The sequence below is a fragment of the Pan paniscus genome, chromosome 23, assembly GCF_029289425.2.
Source record: "Pan paniscus chromosome 23, NHGRI_mPanPan1-v2.0_pri, whole genome shotgun sequence".
NCBI lineage: Eukaryota > Metazoa > Chordata > Mammalia > Primates > Hominidae > Pan > Pan paniscus.
Window position 1 is genome coordinate 37,872,078 of NC_085927.1, and position 25,478 is coordinate 37,897,555.

Sequence of the window (25,478 nt, forward strand, 5' to 3'; positions counted from 1 at the left end):
CTGTTTTACGTTAGTTTGAATATGAAGAATACGTAAATGTTTAATCAGCTGAATTAAGTTGCAAGATATTAAGAAGCAGGAAGTAGCTTTTTAACAACCTCAGTTTTGTATTTCCACAACAAACACCTAATTTTTTGAACAGTATTTTCTTTGCTACATTTTCACTATTGGGTATCTAGTTTGGTCTTGCTGTATCTGAAAACTGGCCAATTTATATCCGTATCACAATGAACAAATATATTCCTTCATGTATGACAGTTTCAGCATACAGAATGCAACCTCAGCTACCAATTATAGCTGCAAATGAGCAATAGTGTGGAATGAGACAGCCTGCTGGCTTTGTTAGTATTCTGTCTCCTTTGGGATCCCATGGGGAAAGGGGAGGCTCTGATGAAGAGAAGCCCTTGGCTCATGGTTTATTGTGCTTGCCACCAGCTGCAGACTTCTCATCTCATTAGTTCTTTTAGAATACTGTGGGTGAAGACAGCTGTAGCCTACTTGAGTCTTCAGCTCCTGGGTATTCTGAAGGCTGAATTTGCTATGCACTTTCTGTAATCCTTGGGAAAAAAAGAGAGCAAATTCACCAGGCCAAGGAAATGCATTTTTAAAATGGGTTTTAAAATCATGTTTAAAAGTAGAAAAATCTTATTGCTAAAGTGCACTGTGTTTAAAATTTTTTATGATTCAATTTTAATTATCTGTATAATGCCCAGAGGCCTGGCCAGAATAAGGGCTTACTTAGTAAAACCATCATTATCAAGTTAGGTGTAATATCCCTAGACACTACTTGCTCCACCAATAATAGTGCCTGAACAAAGAAAAAATACAATAGTATCAGCATAAGGTATATTCGGATTAGTGTTAACACAACTCTATTTAATTGAAAACTCTTATTTAAGAAAAAAAGGCAGGATAGCCTTCGGAGAACAAAACAAAATATAATATGGTAAATAAATGGATTACTGAGTCTCCACACTGGAGCCACAGAATACACTCATTAATTTCTTATAAATAACTGTTTTCTGTCACTGGAATACAAAAGTTGTGCTACTTCTTGGGTGTACATCTGTTACTACAGATCTCAACAGAAACTCTCAATAGAAACTGGATTCATTTCGAATACAAAGAATATTAGTTTCATGAATCTTTGAGTACAGTGGCTGCCCCCAAAAATGAAAGTACAAAATCTGTCTGTGCTGAGCCAAACTAAATGTCCCTGAGCCCAGATTTAACTCCTAATTATGAATGGGGAAGTGAGTAGGAGGTGGGGGGCAGGCTGGTAGGAGTTTCTTGACAGCTTGTGGAAAAATTGAGATGAGCTCCAGACACCAGAAACTGCTTAAATAACCATGCATGGGTTACTAGAGGTGAGGCTAAGTGTAAACTAAGGAAAAGAGGACCCAAACCACAAGCATTAGCAACTCCTTGGCACCTGCTTATAAAAGATCAACCCCTATTTTCTATCCTGTGGAGAGGGGGTGTTTTACTGGGCAAACATAAAAGCTTGAGAGAGACATTAGGATCCTGCAGCGTGTTATATAAAATGCTTTCCTTTAGCATACAATGATTAATTAGGTGTCTATTAAAATAGCTCAAAGATAATCATTAAGTTTTAAATGCATGGGTATTGCAGTTCAACTTAGCAAGGCTTATTTCCTCTAATCACAGCCTAAAAATAAAGCCCAGGATGGGGGATAAAGCTGAATTAAATATGAAGATAAATAACAAACATCATTTATTAGCACTGCCCTGAATTTTCCAGTATTGTGGCACCTAAATGAGTTCCTGGATCCTATCACTGTTGACCCTAATGCCAAACGAATAACTAACTCAAGCTGACAAAATTCAAGCGAGACTCCAAAGAGTAAGTAAGCCCATTAAAAAAAAGTTTACATTAAATTTTGCAAAAGCAAGTAACAGAGGTGTAAAGAGAAATAACATTTACTAACTTGTTTAAGAAACTGATTTCAACAGTTATTTTCAAATAAGCAGCTTTCTTTTCTATTTTTAATTACATCTCCCCAGTGACTCCTCAACCTTTCAGGTTCCCACAGAGTGCCATTAATATAGTATAAGTAAATCTCATTAATTCAGGTCCTACTACCTTGGAATACATAATCATTCGGACAGGGGCTGGGCTGAAGTTTATCTTTGCATGATCTATGAAAAAAAGATTTGCTACACAAATTAATAGAGTAACAAGATCTCAGGAGGGCTGTTTAAACAGTTCAGAAGTGTTTTAGAGCAATTCAGAAGCATTCATTTGCATATAATTATTATGCTAATTACAAATCATTCTTATCTATTCATTAAAGCAGATTCCCAAAGGACCACTAATTGTCAATAACTTGTTGGCCTAGTTTCTGTTACTGAATGTACCTCAGAGGGACAAAACTGCATTAAAAAATATTCTATAATTCAGTCCTCTCATTAAACCTTACTGGCTTTCCACCAATGAATCCTAAAAGCTGAATTTTAAACAACTGTATTGAGAACTGAGAAATGCAGTCAAATCTACACCCCTGAACATAACACTTTTTTTTTTTGGTAATCTTTCTGATCTCAAAGAGACCCTCCATAGAGTCCTGAGATGGTGGGGGTGAGCCTGGCATGTGGGTGGTGGGAGCATTGCTAGGCTAGAGCACAACTAAACTAATCGCTCATTCCATTCTTTCTGATCTTATCCTTATCCCCAACACTGTCATGTTTATGAAGGCAGACTCCTAAAGCCTTTGGAAGGATACAAATTAATAGAGAAAGAGAAAGAAATCAGAATTTCAGCCCCAAGAAAAGGTTACAAACGGATGGCTATGTGATACACTCCATATCCTACAACACAGCAAGGAAACCAAATAGCTGTGCTCCAGGATAAGATGAGAAAGTGAGGCCCAACGGAGCAAGCTCTTGAGATTCCTGTATAGCCCAGAGCTACTGGGGCTAGTGAGCTGCCTTAAGCAGCTGCCCATGGGCTACACCCCAGCACTCTCCTCAGGGGAAGGTGGGTTCCTGCTTTGGGCAGTTCATGCACAAATATAGAATATATTTATTATTGTAATATTGTATTTATTACTAGTATATGTTTATATATTATAACACTTAAAAATGAAGATATTTCAAACTCTATTACCAATGAAATGAGTTTTAACAAACAAGTTAATTCCATAAAGGTGTTTGTTAAACATTACATATTTTAAAATTAAACTGCATATACCTGAAATGTAAGTGATACATTTAGAAAAGTTTTATTTACAAAAAGGCATGTTTCCTTAAATGACAGTAAATCACTGAACATATTATATCAATTTCCTTAAACTGAAATGGGGGAAAACACCCTAGTAAAAATTCAGAGTGAGCCCTCTCTCACTCTGAATGTTAGTTCATGATTTGGCCTTTAGCTTCTAAGTCCCAAGATTCCATTTAGTCCATTAGCATTAAGTTAACAAATATTCAACATGAAAAAGTTAAAATATGAAAAAAATTAAACATTTTTTTAAAGTAAGAACAAAATCCAATAAGCAACATCATTCCTGCTACCATTTTGAAGCACACACTTATGTGTCAGGCCCTCACATTCTCCCAGTTAACGCTCAAAAACTTGAAATAAAGGTACTGGACTATCACCACCACTAGGGGCAGGGAAGTGAAATTCTTTGCCAGAGTCCACCATCACTGAGCAGAAGAGCCAGGACTCAGATGCTGCCCTGTCTTGACACCAAAGCCAACCATGATCCTTTATTGAAAAAATGTGATTTACATTCTACCATTTGATTAGACTCAAGTACCTGAAGGGACGCTTGCTCCCTCTCAGCCTAGGGAGCCTTCCTTAAAAAAGAGTTTACATGGCTGAAAAGGGGCTTTTATAAGAAACGCACTGTAAAAACTTGACTTGGAGCTGTTTATGCTTATTTCTTTACAAATATCTGCCATGAGCTGCTCAAAAACATTTTCTGGCTCTCAGAGAATTTTATCCCCCACCCAAGGAACTAGAGCAAATCCTATTCACACCCCCATCACCTCCATTACCCTCCCCGCCTTTTTACTTTTAAAACATGGAAGAAATTAGGAATAAACCTTAAATTAATAATGGTTTCTAGTGAAAAAGCATTTTGTACAAAACATGCTTGTACACACCGATTTTTTTTTTTTTTTGAGATGGAGTTTCGCTCTTGTTGCCCAGGCTACAGTGCAATGGCACGATCTCGGCTCACTGCAACCTCCGCCTCCCAGGTTCAAGCGATTCTTCTGCCTCAGCTTCCCGAGTAGCTGGGATTACAGGCACATGCCACCATGCCCAGCTAATTTTGTGTTTTTAGTAGAGAGGGGGTTTCTCCATGTTGGTCAGGCTGGTCTGGAACTCCCAACTTAGGTGATCTGCCTGCCTCAGCCTCCCAAAGTGCTGGGATTACAGGCGTGAGCCACTGCACCCAGTTAATAAAATTTTAAAATCCTTGCTAATGTTTAAGCAAGCACGACATAAGCAATATGTTGTTTTCCCACAAGAGGGCACTATCCAACCATGCCTTCGAATATAGTGGACATTCTCTAAATCTACTACTGGAAATGATCTGAAAGTGTGTGACCATGTAAGGCAGTGGAATAATGTAGGAAACATTTTCACATTTCTTTTTAATAGAAAACATGCCTACATTTATTTATATCTTCTTTGAAGATGGGGGAAAAATCTCTAACTTACTACAAAAGACCTTGACAACAGTCTGTTTCACAGTAAAGGCAAGATGAGACAGGCGTTTGGCAAACAGAAATTTCTTAAGCATAAGCAAAATCACTGCTACCACAAAACGTGTATTTGAGGTGCTTTCTCCCTAAGTTCAGGAAAGCTACTATCACATGCATTCATCTTGAGTTAGGAGCTGGGTCACAATTCTCATGTTTTTATTATGCACACACTTTAATAAAGAGTTTTTGGATCACACACCCTAGTGATAAGTAACACATTTTTAAGACAGAAATGAACGTCTAGGTTCATTTTAACAGCAAAAAGACATGGTACTCTACTGAGATCAAGTGTGTCTCTGCTCATGCTGAAGAAAACAACCAAAGCAGCATTTGGCAACCATAGGCCCGGCTAGGACTGGCTGGATCTCAGCCACAGACTTCTAATAAACAAAAGCTCTTTTCAGGTCTAAAGAGCCGGGTAGCCACTGCACAGCTCCAAGAAGCAGAAAGCCCTTCTTAGGAAATAAGCAGCAGCAGTTGGAACAAATGTAACATCTAAAACACAGGAGCTTCTTGAAAGCTGAGAGAGAGAACCAAAAGGACTGCTGACCATTTAGGGTATCATCTACCAAAAATTAATTTGAAGGATATATTAGGTTGACCCATAAGAAAACGTCATTTCTGTAGCTCAAAAGCTTACAAATATTAACAACTTCACATGGCTTCAACCAATATTTAACTTTTTCTGGTCATGTTCCATCATTCTTTTTCATTTTGAAAAGAAAAAAGTTTTAATAGTATAAAGATTATTTAGAGAGTGCAATGACGAAGTTTTTTCTAAAGGCAGTGCAGTAAAGCATGTGTTACCAAGACTATCTACTCAAGTATGTAACATCTGGGCATTGTCTCAGAGAATGTATGATCAAAAGAAAAGATACACCAAATCCTTCTGAGAGCACAAGAGACAAGCACTGCTTAAGGTGTGACCAAAACTTACATGCCCCTAAGATTCAATCCAAATAAATTAAACCAAGTTTCATCAGTTTGCCAACTTTTAGAAAATAATATGTTTAAAAAGAGCAAAATACCTTTTTTTAAACAATATACACCTATGGTTTAAAACAATTAAGAAGTGTGAGATTGCTCACTAAAAAAACTCAAAAAATGGAATGGTATGTTCGAAATGAAAAGAACTAAATGTATGGAAAAACAAATCATTTATGTTCATTCCCAAAGGCAACTGAAATTTCAAAAAAACAGGTACTGGCTTAGTATATTCCTGCCCTCAACTAAAACAGGACACTGTTCTTACTACCAAGACATACTCACCAAATAAAGAACAAGCAAAAAGTACAAACTTTAAAGACCAATTCAGTTTCTTTGACATCACAATCCTTAAAAAGATTAACCTGAGACTTCTACATAGCTGCTCAGAAACAGTTTAGATAAGCCCAACAATCCCATTATAGTCCTTTGACAAGCAATTAAAATGTCTGTTCATTTAGTAAACTGCAAAACTCCAAAACTCGTGGCTCTGATTAGTCTTTGAACTTTGACTATGGCTGCAGCCTGGTGCCCAGCACTGGTCTGTATCAGCTGTAAGGAAAAATAACCCTCTGGTGAAGGAGCACTCACATACTACACAACCAACAGTTGGAACTTGTAAGTCACTTAGACACACTTCAGCATGTCCGCGATTAAGAAACTCACTCTCTTTAGACAGATACAATTGTTCCTTTAACTGGAGAAAGATTTATCCACAGTAACACAAAACAAACAGTAAGTTCCAATAAATGTTTATTAAATGAACAAATGAGAAAATGTATGAGTGGTGTTCCCTGTAAGTACCCACACCAAAACACATCTTTGGGTGTCCAATCCTTTTACTCTATTGCACATATGCGAACTTCAAAATACATCAGAGTTCAGCAGTTGTGGGAGGAGCTGACCAAGACTACTACTGATAAAAACTGGGGTTTCAGGGGACTAGGGAAGCGGGATGGAAGAACAGCTGCTGCCTGTTTCCTTCAAATAAATTAAGAATGCTCTTAATCAACATATTGTAAAGGAAGAAACATCATACAGCAAAAAGTTGTTCTCGAATGACAAAAATAAAGTCAGGAGCTCTGCATTAGAGTCCTGGCTCCCCTCCCACTGCTTACATGGCTGGGGAGTTACAGCAGTTCCCTGGGCTACAAATTCTTTTAACAGTAAAAATAAAGGTTGAGGGGAATATTGTTGGACCATGGCCTCCAACTGAGATTCCTTCTGCTTCCAAAATCCTAGAAGGGTGCCTATGCTACAATCTTCACCATTAATAATGTATACTAGAATGCAGCTTCTCAAAGGTGGGCATGCGCAGGAATGGCCTGGAGGGCCAGAAAGAGCCCTGAGCCCTACTCCAAAGATTCTAAACAGGGAAGGGGCAACAAATTTGCATTTCTAATAAGCTGCCTGTGGGCAGACCACACTTGAATGCAAAGGGACTCAGGGTTTTGGCTTGAGTCCTAATAAAGGCTTTGACAGGCAAGCTCTGAAGTTAGCTAAAAATGCTCCCCAGCGACCCTCAGGGGCTCTAAAAAGAACCACCTCTTAACTTCCAGGCAATCTTCAGAGAACTGGACTAGTGGACAGACCCAACCCACAACTGGAAGTCATGCATGTACGGACCTGCCTAATGACCACGGTCTCCAAAGGAGACCAAACTGGGGACAGGACGGGGGAGGTGTGAGTGAGCTGGACTCAGCAGAGGTGATTCAGGTGTTGCAAAGGAGGCTGAGCTGATTATCAGCAGCCTCATCCTCCCACTTGGGAGTGCCTGTGTCCTCTGGGGTATTAAGAAAAAAAAATGTGACTAGTGAGTGGACCCACAGCTTTGCTGCAGAAGCTGGTGCTGAAAAAGCTGCTTGCACGAAGTGTTTCTGCTGGAAAGAGATGTTGCAGACTGGTCCAGAGTCTCAACAGCAGCAACAACCCAGGGACCACAGTGTAGGGAGGGAAGGCTGGCTGCCTGGGGCAGGCAGGAGGGCTGCAGCACTCGAAGCCCGTAATTGTGTCCCCATTACCCCCTGGGGGGGACATCTGCAAATGAGGAAAGGTACCAGAAAAAAGGATGGAGATTTGGGGTAAATATGACAGTGGAAATTATATTCATGGGCAGGTAAGGAAGAGGCACATGAGAGTAACAACTAGTGTGAAGTTAAAAAGGACAAAAAGATGAACGTGATATGAATGAAATCTGAGCTTTATCTTAGGAGCACAACAAACTTACTGCGTAGCCCACAAAACAGGGACCCCTCCTACTCTACAGGGAAGTTCCCTATCAATCAGGGCATACCCTGCACATTCTGTGACCCAAAACGAATATGGCACACGAGTTTCTAGCTTGTGTCTCTTCCTTTCAAGAACATCATCCTTGGTGATGCTGAAAAGCCATGGTCTTGGCACTGTGGTCACACAATGCTAATGCTTGATCTTGAACCATCTCATTTAGGAAAAATTTCACCATGAACTGAAGCATTACACTCAAACATGCTGAAAGATGAGGGGAAAAATTTCATTCTCTCTTTAAATTTGCTTCATTTCAATATTAAATGGATCCCGATTTTTAAACTACATCTCTCAATTTAATGCTTTTATATCATTATTTCCTTATCATTAACATGTAAAAAACACTCAGATGTTAAGGTGCATCACTTTTAGGTATGTAAGCCTTAAAATTTTGGATTAAACATTGTTTCTACTTAAAAAGTACCTTGAAAATTATACAAATAAAGTCACATAGTATGTACTACAGAGGAAGGCTGATACAATCCTTTCTTGTTATACATAAATATCTAAAAATGTGGTTCCAATTTCTTTTTTTTTTTCTAAACCATGCTCATTTTCTTTCAAATTACTTCCAAAAACGAAGGTCTCTCTGATGTTAATCGTGTGTATATTTCAGCTTACACTTTAAAGAGTCTTCCTCTCCCGGGAAGTGACTTTTGTATACAAATCATGGAAAGCTACTTAGACAAAGTGCTGGAGATGATTAAAAAGAGCCAGATTCAAATTTATACCTAAAAAAAAAAAAAAAAAGCAGAAGCAGATGTCAACTGACTCATTTGTGTATATTTTGGAAATGTGCTGAAGATATGCATGTGCATTTCATCAGGACATTTAAGGAATCCTAAACTTTTTACTGTGGTTGTGTATCAGTGACAACTTTAGAAATTAAAAAACTTTAAAACTTACACTGTGGTGTTTTATGCTGGATACTCCTGGCTCTTACTACAATTTGATCTAACCAACACACTTTTTAATCTGACCAAAAAGGTATTTGCTCATTTAGAAACAACACTCAGAAATTTTATTTTCTTCAGACAGTCTCTGTTGCCCAGGCTGGAGTACAGTGGCATGATCATAGCTCACTGCAGCCTCGAACTCCTGAACTCAAGCAATCCTCCTGCCTCAGCCTCTCAAAATGCTGGAATTGCAGGCATGAGCCACCGTGTCTGGCCAAAATTTTTAGAATTTAAGGCATATAATATATATCTTATCCAGAATTACTAAAGAAGGAATTAAAGTAGATTTTATTTTTTCATTTACTATTTGAACAATAAAAACTTCAACTCCTCCAAAAAGCCTTTTCTTCTTCTTTTTTATAATACTAGACAGAAAAAACATTTGCAAATTCTCTCTGATCTACCAAACCTTTATGGAAGAGCTTATGCCACGCCATGCATCCAGCATCTTGCTAGGTCCTGGAAACAGAAATGATGAGTACAGTACAATCCTGACCGCCAAGAGGCATCTAGCTTACTGAGGAAGACTTTTAGAAGTGATGCCTGGGTTTAAAACAAGGGGCTCTGAGGATGGAGAGGGTGTGAGGTGTGTCCTGCTGGAGCATGGTGTACTCTGTGACCACTGGGATGACCGGCAGAAGGACGCTTCCCTCTTAAAGGATATAACAACTTAATAACACTTCACTACAATGTCACTTTCTCTTGAAACAGGAAATCCGTTTCCTATGGTAGGTACATTCTGAAGGGACAAAAGATACTAAGTGAGGACATTATGCAGAAATCCCAGACTACTTGGCTTCTTTCATCAGGAAATGATGTAGCTTCTAGAAAATTACAGAGAACAGTGGCTAAAGCAATACAGACTTCCCACAAGTCATCAACAAAAAGTCTTAATGACCCATATATTTAAATACATATGATTTTTGTAGCAAACTACTCTGTGACCCTAGGTCACACTGACAGATTTTTAAAACAAATCCTTGTTCCTAGAGTTATTGTGATGATGTCACCCTCCAATTATGTAAACATGTCAAAGCATCCACTCAAGTATTCACTTATGCCATGAGTCAAATCCCATCTCTTCTCTGCATGGTGAAGTATAGTTCATAAACACTACCAAAGACAGCAAATCTACAAGAGTGGTATACAAGCCACCTGACAACCTAGCTGAGAGAGTTAAATCTTAAGAGTAATCAACAATCACTCTGAATTAAAATATTTGGGGCTGCATTTGTATTAAATTCACCTGCAGTGACAGAAAGCCCCCACCAGGTGGAGTTTCAAATTCTTGGTTTCTTGCACTCCCAACTATTTCACGTTTGTCCTGACTCTGAGGACTTCACTCAAATTTAATAATGCAGCTGTTTTCTTTCTTTTTAAAAGCAAGTAATATGAAAGAAACTCAACCATTTAACTTTTTTTTAAAATTAGCTCACTCAAGAAAAACCAGAAGTCATTAAATACAGAATGAAAAATCACTGATTAAATCAGACTGAGACAAAAATCTCCAGGAGTCAAGGTGCCACAAGTACAAACTTTGAGGATCACTATACCTTCAGAAGGTCTTCCTAATTTTCTTTTTCCAAATCACCACCAACACATTCATTTAAGGGAGAAAAGGTCAAATCATGAAATTTTAAATTGGGTAAGACTATAGACAGTGATTTACCTGACTTCTGGATATTCACAACTGCATAGGTAACCAGATTCTGCATGTGAGGTGTTACCACTAAACACAGGCACATTAGAGGAATATGAATTCCCAGTAGTCACACGATCTCCCATTCAGAAGGTGCTGCCCTTTGGTCATAAAAATAGTGTTGAGAAAAACGCAGGTTCTAGCTACAGCCTCCTAGTACAGGCCCAGACATGATGGTGGTCTTGTGAAAGGGGATCATTCCCTGTTTACAAAGCAAGAGAGTCAGGTTCCCAGCTGAGCTGCAGGGTAAGAGCTGGGGCTGACTGAAGGGGTAGGATCTGGATCTGGCCATTCAACCATCCAACCTGAGCCTCCACAAGCTGTCCTCTGGTCCCCGGAACAAGACAGACTCAGCAAATCTAGGAAGGAGATTCTGCTCCAATATCCCCACCCACCCCACCTCCCCAGGTCTAACAGACGACCCAATCCATGGGGTGCAGCCCCACCCCCACTCAATCCCACACCCACTTACTGGCCTATTCATAGTTACTAAGCTCTCAATTCTAGTGTCACTCCAATCCTTAAAGAGCAAGTTTTAGGCACTAAACATTGACTGCTGGTATGGCAGATGCATCCTAAAGTAAACCCCTCCCTGCCATAAGTCACCCTCATGTAATTCCCTCCTGTTAAGTGCAAGCAGAACCGCTAACCTGCTTCTAAGCCACAGACTGTGGCAAAGGTAATGGGAGGCCATTCCCTTAATTAATCAAACTTATCAGGTCACATTACCCAGCCACTAAATATGTAGTGATCTCTTATGCAGCAACAGAAACCATACAGTTGGTGAGAGGAGTTTATCCCCTGATCCACTGCACACATCTCTGTCAGACCTCAACTCTTCCATCCCATTCCTGTCCTAAGGGAAATCACTATTAATGGCATCTTATGCATTCTTCTTGATAGTCCATACATAACTAAGCAAACTATTTTTCTCCCTTTTAATATAACAAATGGAAGCATATTATACATACTTCTTTGTCTTTCTCCCTCCAGGTTGTCTTGAAAAGGATTCTCCATCAGTACAAATAGAGCTGACTCCCTTTTAATGATTGCACTGAACTCCATCACATGAGTGTGCCATAATGATTTTAATCAGTTCCCGATTGATAAAGAAACACTTAGACTTCTGATCCTAGGTTTATACACCTGTCACTTTACAGTGGGTAGAGTTAATTCCTAGAAGCAGAATTTTGCTGGGTCAACAGGCTATGTACACTTGTAATTCTGCTAGACTAGCACCAGTTCCACTAATTTATATTCCCACAGACAATGTATGGGAGTGCCTGCTTCCTCATCCCTTGCCAACCCAGGTGTTATCAAAAGGACATCAAATTGATTTTGTATTCCAGTACAAACTCTTGGCTCATAGTGTTTAGTTTCATCATTATTCTCAAGCTCATCAGGTTCATCTGACCGATATTTATGAAGGGCCTACTCTGTAAAAAGGGAACAGGTTGCTAAACAAAGAGAACAAAACACACCAATGAAATGAGCAAAAGCTTCTGAAATTCAGCAGAGAGGAAGACTGATTTCAACTTGAAAGAAATCTCCCTGGAGGAGGCAAGCTCCGACCTACCTAGATCCTGAAGGACATGTCAACTTTGGACAGAGAAAGGAGTCCCAGAAAGGAGGTGAGAACAAGCAGTGTGTTGGAACAGGAAAGCATAGGGTATGGTCCGTGGCACAGCAGTGTGAGGAGAGGAAGAGAATGCTCAAGTGGCAGCTCGAAGAGTGACTGCCCTGGTAAGGCCTGAGCTAGGGAAGAATCAGTCAGCTGATCTGAGAATTGGGATTTCCACTTTAGGCATTAGCTAAGTGATCATGAGAAATACTAGCTTACCTGGGCTTCATGAGGTTAGCCCTGAAACCAAAATTTCTGTAGCTGCAGAACTGTGTGTTCAAAGTAAATCTTACAGTCAAGACTAACGACAAGCAAGCACAACTGCGCTGGGAGAGGGAACAGGAAGGAACTCAGCCCCTTATTCTAGTCGCTCCATCCTGATAACCTGAGGGAGGAGGGGGCAAGAAACTCTTAGGATTATGTGAAGCACAGTCTAAATGCAAGGAGGCCTAGGTAGCTAAGGTTCCCTTCAGCTCGAAAAACTACTCCAATTCAATGTCAGATGGTACACCTGTACCTTCATTTCTATTCTGCTTGCCTATGATTCATTTATTAACAGGAATTCACTGAGTACCTACTATATTTCAGACAGTGTTATAGGATCTGGGGAGACATGGGCTAAGGTTGCAAAGACTCTTCCCTCTCAGGTTTAATTTCTACTTGGAAGGGAGAGAGAAAAATGAAGAAATAAACGTATAATGTGTCAGAGCAACGAGTGTAAGAGGAAAAAGTGTAATGACTGTTCCACTCATCAAAACTCTACACATCCTCATGTCAGGAGTCTTTCCTTCAGCCTTTTCAGCTTTGCATTCTTACAGATCATCTGTTCTCTTCTCTGAAATCCTACAGCACTTTGGACCACGCTATAAGCCTCTGCCACTTGTTAACTACTTCATTGTACTGGGCTTCTCTTGCTAAGACTGTATGTCTCTTGTGGGTGCTATACAAATCCTCGACAGCTACCACAGTGCTGCATGCACAGCACTGGTACACACTGCACAGGCATTCAGTACTATTGACTGCTATGACATTACCGTTTTAGAATAGCAAAGGTGTTGTGCCTTTTCTCTACACTGTAGACTAGAATATTCGAGTGACAAAATTACCTAAAAGGGCAGAATGAAATGAACTAATTAACTTAACAGAAAACCAAATTGGATCTGGTAAGAAGTAGTGACCTTCAGGTGGTCCAGGTGTTTGGGATAGAAGCTAATCCTAAAACACTAACTAGTCAAGGCCCAAACAATGGGGCGGAAATTAAAGGGTTAGAGTGTAGGGGCAGCTGTCAATGCCTGTGAAAGTGGACAGACAGGGATGTGCAGAAGAAAAGAGCAGACCCAGGGTCCTTGCACCACTAGATTTCACAGTCACCTCCTCCCTGAAATGGGGGTCTGGTCCTAGCTCTCCTGCCACCACCCATACCTGCCTTCAACACCGCCCACCCCCACACCCTCCATCCCAACCCTGGAAGCTCAATGCTCTGCTCCAGGCTTAAAAACTGTCAAGGGCAACTTTGCCACCAAAAAGTACCTTTCTCTTTCTTTTTGTAACAGAGAAATATGCATACTGGAATTATTTTTTTTTACATCAAAAGGTCTGATAATCCTTACGTAACAGTTCTTTAATTATCCCCCAAGACAGCACATTAGACGAAAAGCTCCTGTGACACAAAGGTCTACAGCAGCACTAGTCACAACAGCCAAGAGGTAGAAAAAACCCAAATGTCCATCAACAGATGAACGTATGAAGCTGGGCGCGGTGGCTCATGCCTGTAATCCCAGCACTTTGGGAGGCTGAAGCAGGAGGATCACAAGGTCAGGAGATCGAGACCATCCTGGCTAACATGGCGAAACCCTGTCTCTACTAAAAATACAAAAAATTAGCTGGGCATGGTGGTGGGCACCTGTAGTCCCAGCTACTCGGGAGGCTGAGGCAGGAGAATGGTGTGAACCCCGGAGGCGGAGCTTGCAGTGAGCCGAGATCGCGCCACTGCACTCCAGCCTGGGCGACAGAGCGAGACTCTCTCTCAAAAACAAAACAAAACAAAAAACAGATGAATGCATGAACAAAATGTGGTCTATCCATACACTGGAATATTATTCAGCCATAGAAAGGAATGAAGTACTGACACACACTACGAAGATGAATCTTGTAAATCAATGCGAAGTATAAGAAAGAAGCCAGCCACAGGAGGCTGTGCGTTGCATGATTCTATTTACATGAAATATCCAGAATAGGCAAATCCCAAGAGACAGAAAACAGGTTAGCAGTTGCCAGAGGTTAGGGGGAAGGAGAATCAGGGAATGACTGTTCATGAGTACAGGGTGTCCTCTTGGGGTGATGAAAACGTTTTGCAGCTAGACAGTGGTGATGGTTGCAGGACCCTGTTAATGTACCAAATGCCACTGAATTGTACATTTAAAAATGGCTAAAAGGGTAAAATTTAGGTTATGTGTATTTTATCCCAATAAAAAATAGTTCCTGCAAATTCAATAAACTTTAAAATAAATTCATATCTTACTAATCTCTAAAACGTAATGGGAAATTAGGAGCTATGAACATCAAAAAGCCACATATACGCAGGTTGTGGTTAGTCCCCAAACAATGCTTGGTGTGAACACAGACTCTCGGAACTCTTGTACAACTGGAGCTAATAATAATGATAATTACAGCTAGCATTTACTGAACTATGCACTGGCTGTATGATAAGATCTGGCTCTGTGTTACCACCCAAATCTCATCTCAAATTGTAATTAACACATGTCAAGGGAGGGACCTGTAATCCCCATGTGTCAAGGAAGGGAGGTGACTGGACCATGGGGGCAGCTTCCCCCATGCTGTTCTGGTGACGGTGAGTGAGTTCTCACAAGATCTGTTTAGGAGTTCCTCCTTCCTCCTCCTCTCTCTCCTGCCGCCATGTAAAACATGCCTGATTCCCCTTCCACCATGACTGTAAGTTTCCCAAGGCCTCCCCAGCCATGCAGAACTGTGAGTGAATTAAACCTCTTTCCATTATAAATTACCCAGTCATGGGTAGTATCTTTACAGCAGTATGAAACAGACTAATATACTCTTAAGTGCTCACATTTAATCCTATAATTACTCTCATTTTACACAAGATAATACAGGCAAAGAGAGGCTAACCAACTTGTCCAAGATTAAATAGCCAGTAGGTGGCAGAGCCTCAGAATGGAAATCTGAAGCCCACCTAGTTTTAGAATGTATGTTTTTAGTCAAAGCTCCATACCTCACAACACATATCCTCCTCACTTGGGCTCAATCCAGTCTTTTTCACTAGCTATCCACCCCAAACATCACCGTTTTCACACAGAGAACTACCTACTCAGCCTTTGCATGTGCAGTGCCTTCCACCTGGAGCACCTATCTCAAGTGCTGCTGTCATGCATCCAGTGCCTCCTCTCCTCTCTGAAGTCTGTGCTGAGGTGGAGGTGATGGGAACCAGGGCCTCCACGGTTCTTGTGCAATCTGCCCTTACTCTGCTCTTTCCACCAGCATTCATGCCTGTAAACACTGCCCATTTTCGCCTGAGGACAGGAACAAAGAATTTTTATGCCTCCAGCAAAACCAAAGGTATCTTGTACTCTGCTGGTGAACAACGTAGACTGCAAACCTATGGACCATAAGTCTGAGTCAGTCGAGCCATTTTGTTTGGTCATTATAGCATTTTCAAACACCAACAACATAATGGGAATGCCTTCCCCAGGGCACCCGATCCTGGTGTGGCATACTGCTGCTTGGTATTTTAGTGATGGGCAGCTCCAGGCTTGTAAGCTGTCCTGACCTAGTCATTAACTAACTCACTCATTACTCCCAATTACTTCTCTTCCCATCATTCTTTCACATATAGTAAATCTTAGCTGTAAACAATACCAAGAGAAATAAAAGGGCATAACAGATATATCATTTCATTTCTACAGATTGAAACACTCCCTATATAATGTCAAAGGTGGAAATATCCCTAAAATTGAAACAACTTCAAATCACAGCAAAACTAAAATTTAAGAACTTCTAGAACAAAAGTCCCTTATCAGTGCTCACACTTCTAAGCAGGAAGGGCACCCTAGCAGAGTTGGCCCAGCCTGGCACTGGGTCACTGCTGGCAGTCTCAACCCCAGTGACATCTGAGAAAAGGTCGGGGACCTTTGTTCAGGCAAGTTTACCTTTAAATTTCAACAGCAAAACCAGACATTTAGTGTTTGACTTATTTCTGTTTCACTTACAACACTGCTCAAGTTCAGGGAATAAGCACCAAAAAATAGAAATGGAAAGGGATGCCTACTGAACACACCGTGCTTGACCACGACAAAACAAAGGGTACCACTCTTATTCCAAAGCTTTAGCTCTCTAGATTAGAGGAAGAGGACCAGTGCTTGTATTTACACGTGCTGTGTAAAACCAAAGCAGCACTTAGCACACTATAAAGTAAGAATCACATTAATATTCACAAACTTTGGCAAGATGAGACAGGGGTCTGTTTTTTTCTTTTTTTTTTTTTTTTTTGAGACGGAGTCTCGCTCTGTTGTCCAGGCTGGAGTGCAGTGGCGTGATCTCGGCTCACTGCAAGCTCCGCCTCCCGGGCTCATGCCATTCTCCTGCCTCAGCCTCCCGAGTAGCTGGGACTATAGGCACCCACCACCATACCGGCTAATTTTTTGTATTTTTAGTAGAGAAGGGGTTTCACCATGTTAGCCAGGATGGTCTCGATCTCCTGACCTCGTGATCTTCCTGCCTCAGCCTCCCAAAGTGCTGGGATTACAGGCGTGAGCCACCATGTCCAGCCTTTTTTTTTTTTTTTTTTTTTTTGGAGATAGGATCTCGCTCTGTCACCCTGGCTGGGGTGCAGTGGTACGATCACGGCTCACTGCAACCTCAAATTTCTGGACTCAAGTAATCCTCCTGTCTAAGCCTCCTCATGCAGCTGGAATTACAGGCACATGCCACCATGCCCAGCTAATCGTTTTTTTCTTTTTAGAGACAGGATCTCACTATGTTGTCCAGGCTGGTCTCAAGCTCCTGTGCTCAAGCAATCCTCCCTCCTTGGCCTTCCAAAGTGTTGGGATTACAAGTGGAAGCCACTGTGTCCAGCCTAAGATTATTCTATTATGCTTACATATATAATCTTTATCTTGAGTCTTAATCTGGCATGAGGAATAAGTGTCTTTACTTGTGAAAAAGAAATTTTTTTATTAAGTCAAAAGCCAGGAGTAGAAATATTTACATCTTAATAGGATTCAAAATAGAAAGCTAAACAACTATTAAATTAAAATACTCTACACCTACTTCTGGAATCTAAAAGAACATTTTTAAAAAGATACTCTACACCAACCATTTTCCACAAATAACAACTGTAGCTGAGTTACTAAATACTTGTATGCAAATTAAATTTTTGCTTTCTTAATCACATTTGAAAAGTAAAAGGGACCTAGCTCGAGGGAGAATTATTTTGTAAACAATGTGTTTTTTGTTTTTCAATGAAAACAACCTACATTTCCCAGGTATACTGGGATTTCTTAAAGGGATCACTTGCACAAAGCCAAAATCTACACAGAAAACAAATCGCCTTCTCTCTTACTCTGGTCTCTTTGCTGCACAGACGTACTAGACTACACTCCAAGCTCACTTCGGCATAGAAATGTAGGCCATACAAGAAAGAAAGGAAATAATTTTTTTAACTTAATCCCAAATGTGATAGTAGAAAATAATTTTTAACTGTAAAAGGGAACAGGTTAAATGTCATTGAGTAATACTTACTGCTGGTTCAACTTGACTTCTATCTGCAATATCTATATGGACAATTTCAACAGTTTTCCATGTGTTTGGATCTAAACCATGTACCTACCAATGACAAAGAGAAAAGAAACAAAACAAACTGTAGATTATTCTATTATGCTTACACATATAATCTTTATCTTGAGTCTCTCAGGGTACATTATAGGGAATTAAAAGACCCAAATTATTATTTCATTATATTAGCTGTCTGACATTTTGCAGGATCTAAAAGTCTTTTATTACCACTTATAACCCCAAATAATAAGGAAGGAGAGAATGAGGATGCTGCCAAATGAATAGAAACCTGTCAATATTATCTTCTGACAGTCCTCACAGATGATTTATGTAACTAAATATATGAGACCTATGCTTAATCCAAATGATACACAACAAAGTACTTGTAACCTTTGTAACCAACAAAGTCCTATACAAACATAAGGTGACATTACAAGTAGAATTCAAATGATGCACTGTATGGTCTAAAATCTCTCCAAAATTTGATTATCCTAAAGCTATTCAGTTTCAGTATGATGCCAACTCCTCTCTACTGCATGTTGATCAATCATTTATTTCTGAAATGCCATCTGTGAACTAATTAGGAATTGTTTGAAAACTGCCAAAGATATGCCCGTTTAAAAGCTGAAAATATCAGATTAAGTCATACAGATTAATGCACACCAAATAATCTTATCTAGATTATAAATTATAGAGGATTACTATGAAAAACAACATAAAGGCTGGGTGCAGTGGCTCACACCTGTAATCCCAGCACTTTGGGAGGCTGAGGCAGGCAGATTACCTGAGGTCAGGAGTTCAAGACCAACCTGGCCAACATGGTGAAACTCCATCTCTACTGAAAATACAAAAGTTAGCCAGGCATGGTGGTGCATGCCTGCAGTCCCAGCTACTTGGGAGGCTGAGGCAGGAGAATTGCTTGAACCCAGGAGGCAGAGGTTGCACTGAGCAGACAGCGCGTGATTGCACCCCAGCCTGGGCAACAAAGTAAGACTCTGTCTCAAAAAAAAAAAACAAAAAGAAAAACAACATAAAATGTCAAATGATCACTTGAAAGAAAACTCAAGTAAAATACTACATATTAAAATTCAAAGTTCTATTAACTGGCATCAATAACGTAAGAGCACCGTAATAGAACAGTAAAAACAGAATTTGCCACAATCATTAACCTACTCTCCTGGAATGAATGTGCATCAGAAAACAGAAACTGCTGAGTCCCACCCCTAGAGATTCTGGTTCGGTAGTTCTTGGGTGAGGTCAGAGTATTTGCATTTCAAACAAGTCCTCAGATACTGTGCTGCTGCTGGCCCATCCAAAGACCACACTTTTGAGAACTCCTAGACCAAGGGCATCAACCTATACAACAGGACTTCCCAAGTTCCACGACAAACCTTACCAAAAGTTAATGATTACATTTTTTTAAGTCCTAACTCAAAGATGTTCTTGAATCTTAAAGAGATAAATGTGAACCAACTTATATAAGTCAACAGCTTTTCAACATTTTTGTAAGTTATTCAAGTACTTTATCCCTCCTGCCTTTTGGCCATTTCTCTAACATGAGCCCATACCCTTGCAAAGCAGACAAGAGGTAAAAATTAAAGCAATCAATCCTGCTATGCAGAGCAGCTCTGACAAACACTCAGATATAAAAGCAATCTAATTAGCAAAACTAATGGCTAAAATTGGGCTGGGGATTATCTGTGAATTTTGTTTACTCATGCTCTCCTTGTCTCGGATAAAGAGAGTTGCTGATCAAAACAGCAACTTTACCAAAGTGTCAAGGCAAGGGGACTGACAGGGAAAGCCTATTTGGTTTCTGGCTGCTTGCCCGCCTCATCTCAATTTGACACAGCTTGGTGCGGTCAGATACTAGTCTAACACAGGTGACATTACTTTGATGATGACAAAGTGAACTACATATAGAATTCTCGTTTCCAGGGACTTTTGTACTAAAAGTGCAGAGTTGAAACTTACATTTTCTAATGTTCCCAAGTCTGGTTTGTGCCATGTTTCGATTTTAATGAAGAAATCATCTTTCATATATTCATTCTGCAGAAAACACAACAGGAAAATGACAGTGATCTTCTACCTGTTCCTTGGTGCCCATGTCTGAGGGAGCTTTTCCCAGTATAGGCATCCATGCTTTGACTCTACAAGGAGACTGATCCTCAAGTGACAAAGAATCATTGGCTACCGATTTTTATAGACTTGTCAGGCAAACCAAATGCTACATGCTTTTAAATAATTTAAACAATTCTACTTGCCACGTGGCATATCGGGCTAATAAAGAAGCTATGAGGTCTGATAAACAAATATGGCGTTTGAAGGGAGTAACAAAAGCAAAATAAAATCAATAGGGAGATTTTGAGACAAGGGTGGAAAGGGCCCATGAACACTGGGAACATGTGGTAGAGTGTGGCGGCTGGTTGGTGGGACACAGGAAGGAACCATGCAGCGAGGGGCAGTTAGCAAAGAATGGTTGAAAATAATTACTGTGTAAAACAAAGTTTAAAGATAAAGAAAGTATGAGACACAAAAATAGTTTTACTCACCGTTACAACTGAGGCATAATGGAGAGGTAGGTAATGAAAGGAGAAAAATTTCAGAATATTAATTGGAGTCAAAACAATCTGTCCCAATACTTAATGTCACAAAGACTAAACTATCTGAAAACAGAACATTTATTTAGTAATTTATGTCTGCAAAACAGTTTCTACACAAGTGACACTATACAGTACATTAGATTATGGAGTACAAATAAAATATGAACAATAATCTAATTTTAAAAATAATGCTAAAAAGAATAATAATGTCACAAAAGCAAAACATTATTTATAAGGTCAATTTAGCAAATGATAGGATGCTGTTTCAGAAGTCTGTCCTATTCCTCCTCTATTATGTAGCAATTTAAGTAAAATACTGTTGAAACGCACCAAAACACCCTTCTGAGTGTAAACGACCTTTCTTTTGGCTTACCCCTGGAGCCAGCATAGTCAGCTAGGACCCCAAAGTGGCTGCCATGTGGGAATGAACTTATGCCTGTCACAAAGTTCTAGGGGGAGGAACCCAATGCAGCCCTTCCTCTGCCATCATTCTAGCAGTGACTATCCAAGAACCCAAGGAAGACCTTGCTCAGTGTAACCCTTCTCAAAGACACTGGTACTGGGAATCCCTCTCATTCTCAGGGTGGAGGGGTGCAATGGCTGCTGGGGGCCAGGCTTACTTGTTCTACAGTAGGGGTACGCATTCCAGGCTTTCTCATGAAACACCAAGGAGCCCTCGGGAGCAATCATCCTCACGAATGCAGGCACTTTGCTGGGAGAAGAGAGATACTGGATATATTTAACAGCACCATCAATTCTTTCTTGGTATCTATCCAACTGCTTGAAAGAGTATGGCAATCAAAGGTGACCACATTCTAAGTCTGATGAACTAGTTTATTTCAATCCTAAAGTAATCCAGTAGAAATGAACACATAATTTTTTACATTTTAAATAAAAATGATTAAGAATATTTAGCTGGGTATGGTGGCGCATGCCTGTAATCCTAGCATTTTGAGAGGCTGAGGCAGGAGGATCACTTGAGCCCAGGAGTTTGAGACTAGCCTGGACAACATGGTGAAACCCTGTCTCTACAAAAAATATAAAACTAGCCAGGCATGGTGGCACATGCCTGTAGCCCCAACTATTCAGGAGGCTCAGGTGGGAGGATCACTTGAACCTGGGAGATAGAGGTTGCAGCAAGCTGAGATCACACCACTGCACTCTAGCCTGGGCAAAAGAGCAAGACCTTGTCTCACAAGGAAAAAAAAAAATTAACTATATAAAAGGTCTTGTGTGTGTGTGTGTGTTTTTTTTTTTTTTAAATAGAAGCAATTATTTCTTAAGAACTTCTGATCTACTACCCCAATGTAAAACCTAAGAGTTAACAGCTATTCAATCTGCACATTAATACAATGTAGTTCTTAGAGTTAGATGACATTATACTGTTTCTTAATGCAAAAAGCCCCAGAATAAGGAGATATATCTGAATAAAAGTCTGAATACATTTTACAGAACAGACCTGAAGAAAAATGACAATGTAAAGGACCCATGCAGAAAATGAGAAATTAAAGCATATCCAAGTATAAAATTTTGTAGGTATGGGAGATGAATGTCACTTGCTGCCTTAAGTATATTCAGAGGAAGAGAAAGGTTCAATACATGATTAATATATGAGAAGCTTGTGCAAGCATATGATAATCAGAAACAATCCCAACATATAAAGGGGCAAAAGTCATCCACAGGCCCATTACAAATAGAAAATGTTACTCGTTAACAAACAAATGGGAAAATCAGTCTTAACAGTCTTCAAATAAATGCAAATGAAGTGACTGATTTAGTGACTGGAGCCTACTGTAAAGAGTAGTTTTGCTTGCACAGACTTTTCACACAGATCGAATTCAAATCCCAACATCACCATTTAGAAGCTGTGTGACCTCAGGCCTGCTACTTGGCTTCTCTGAAATTCCTCATGTGTTGAATGGAATTCCTATTACCTGCTCTGCAGGGTTATTAAGAGAATTAAATCAAATACTGGAATGTGTTTAGCACATTGCACAGTACAATGAGCTCAAAAAATGGTAGTTACTGCTTTTTAATTATAAGCTGATACGGAGCTGGGTATTTTCATATGCCTTTCTTCATTTAAATCTTCCTTAATGTCTTCACATCCTTAAAAATGAAAGGAGCTAATTCTTTGTTCACTTATTTCTTTTTTCTTTTTTGAGACGGAGTCTCACTCTGTTGCCCAGGCTGAAGTGCAGTGGCAGGATCTCGGCTCACTGCAAGCTCCACTTTGGGTTCACGCCATTCTCCTGCCTCAGGCTCCCGAATAGCTGGGAGTACAGGCGCCCGCCACTACGCCCGGCTAATTTTTTTGTATTTTTAGTAGAGACGGGGTTTCACCGTGTTAGCCAGAGTGGTCTTCATCTCCTGACCTCGTGATCCGCCCGCCTTGGCCTCCCAAAGTGCTGGGATTACAGGCGTGAGCCACTGCGCCCGGCCTGATCACTTCTTTTCAAATGGTGGAACAATTCATTCAAACTTCAGAAACACCAAGCCAGGATAACTGAAAATAACATCACTTTAAAAGTCAAAGAGTATCTAGCTGTCCAAAAAATTTATCCCATTGCTAAAGAACTAGAACCAAAATCCCTTTAAGTGTGGGTGAGGTCTAATCAGGGTACAATGGAACACATGAGGATAATTTTTTAAGCCAAGCTACAAGACTACCTATTCATCTGAGAGTATGACAAACAGATCTATCAATGGTTCAGCTGGTCAACTTAGAAAAAGCAGGAGAGGCCAGGTGTGGTGGCTCATGCCTCTAATCCCAGCACTTTGGGAGGCAGAGGTGGGTGGATCACCTGAGGTCAGGAGTTCGAGACCAGCCTGGCCAACATGGCAAAACCCATCTCTACTAAAAATACAAAAAATTAGCCGGGTATGGTGGTGGGTGCCTGCAATCCCAGCTACTCGGGACACTGAGGCTGAACTGCTTGAACCTGGGAGGTGGAGGGTGCAGTGAGCTGAGATCATGCCATTTCACTCCAGCATGGGTGACATAGCAAGACTCTGTCTTCAAAATAAAAAATAAAAAAAAAAAAAGAAAGAAAAAACAAAAAGGCAGGAGAAACAATTCTGTATTAACTCAGACACATATTTTAACTATCCATTTATTCCTATAGTGCCTGATATGTGAAGAACCTTAATATTCATAAAATGTTCTAAAATTTGCTGACTCAAATAGAAGGAAATTGGCATTTATCATTAAAGGCCAACATGAGCCAAATCTACATGAAAATTTTAATATTTCTTTATCTCGCTCCCAAATGCCTACTATCTTATTTCTAAGATACTTTTCCCACCATGTGAATTCCAGCAATTCATTTTATGTTTTGACTGGGTTAATAAAGTCCAAATCTATAAGCTAGATTTCAAATTTACTTTTTTTTTATGTTTAAAGTGAGAACATTATCAAATACATCTCTCCTCAATGAATCTAAGTAACTGACTAAACGAGGAAAATGTACATATGGAGTAAATAAAATTAAATTTCAATTCTATTTCAAAGGTTAGAAATTTTTATTAATGGCAACCTTAATATATTCCTAACATGGTAGTTCAAGTGTGCCAGGTATATATAATTGAGAGCATATACATCATTTTGCCACCACAGTTACCACTTAGCAAGGCACTTTAGTAAAATGCAGCAGATTCCTCATTTGGAAGCTTAGCCTCCGAAAAGAACAATTATTAACTGAATGAACAATAGTAAGGCCCTTTAGTAAAATGTAGCAGATTCCTGTTTTGGAAGCTTAGAGAGCCTCAGAAAAGGAACAATTATTAACTGAATTAACAAAATGGGAGATAGGCCTTCAAAAACAAACATGCAAAAAAGACAATCCTTCAGTTGTCCTCCCAAACTATTCACAAAATGGTGCTCCCTCATGATAAACCAATACTCGGAACAGCGCTCACTTACCTCAAGGTAAACATGGCTTGATTTCAGCTGCTTAAGAGTGAAGAGTTAAGAGTTACCCATAGCACAATGCCCAGGACCATGAAGACTCTTCAGGAATACATACCGCTTCTCCCACTCTGAATAGTACTTTAAGACTATTTAACTTCAGGGTAAAATATGACCATAAGGTACACTGAACGCCTGATCTAGGCACATTCCTTTTTTAATCCTATTCCTGAGATAAATAATACCATGCACTTTTCCCTGGAAATTATTATGTCTATCTGTAAACCACACAAGCAAGACAACTTTTCCCACCCTTCTCCTTCCCACTGCAGATGAACATCAAAACACAGAAAAATATAGGGAAGAATTTGAAGACCAGATTAATTTACCATAAATAAACCAATTAATCTTTCATTTTACGATCAACTGAAATATCCCCTAAATACACTGTGATGCCTTCTCTTCACTAGTCAGGAAAAGCTCAGCTGAGAAGGCAAGAAAAGAAAAGAAAGGGCCAGGTGCGGTGGCTCACACCTGTAATCCAAGCACTTTGCCAGAGGTCAAGGTGGGAGGATCACCTGAGGTTGGGAGTTCAAGACCAGCCTGGCCAACATGATGAAACCCTGTGTCTACTAAAAACACAAAAATTAGCTGGACATGGTGGCGGGTGCCTACAATCCCAGCCACTTGGGAGGCTGAGGCAGGAGAGTCGCTTGACTCAGGGAGGTGGATGCTGCAGTGAGCCAAGATCACACCACTGTACTTCAGCCTGGGGACACAGTGAGACTGTGCTCAAAAATAATAATAATAAATATATATATACCTACATACATAAAATACTGGGTACCTCATTCATTCATCCACTCAAATATTTCCTGTG

At 40.0% G+C, this 25,478-nt stretch overlaps 1 protein-coding gene across 2 annotated transcripts in view; it reads right to left on the reverse strand.

The window, feature by feature from the left end:
* Nucleotides 1-25,478, reverse strand: part of PITPNB (phosphatidylinositol transfer protein beta) — a 67,636-nt gene that overhangs the window by 24,830 nt on the left and 17,328 nt on the right. For both annotated transcript variants that reach the window (XM_003820177.5, XM_055105901.2), the window contains exons 4-7: nucleotides 21,312-21,403; nucleotides 20,641-20,648; nucleotides 20,063-20,137; nucleotides 18,056-18,139 (exon numbers count right to left, since the gene is read on the reverse strand). In XM_003820177.5, the coding sequence (XP_003820225.1) occupies nucleotides 18,056-18,139; nucleotides 20,063-20,137; nucleotides 20,641-20,648; nucleotides 21,312-21,403 (259 nt within the window). The remainder of the gene's footprint in view (nucleotides 1-18,055; nucleotides 18,140-20,062; nucleotides 20,138-20,640; nucleotides 20,649-21,311; nucleotides 21,404-25,478) is intronic.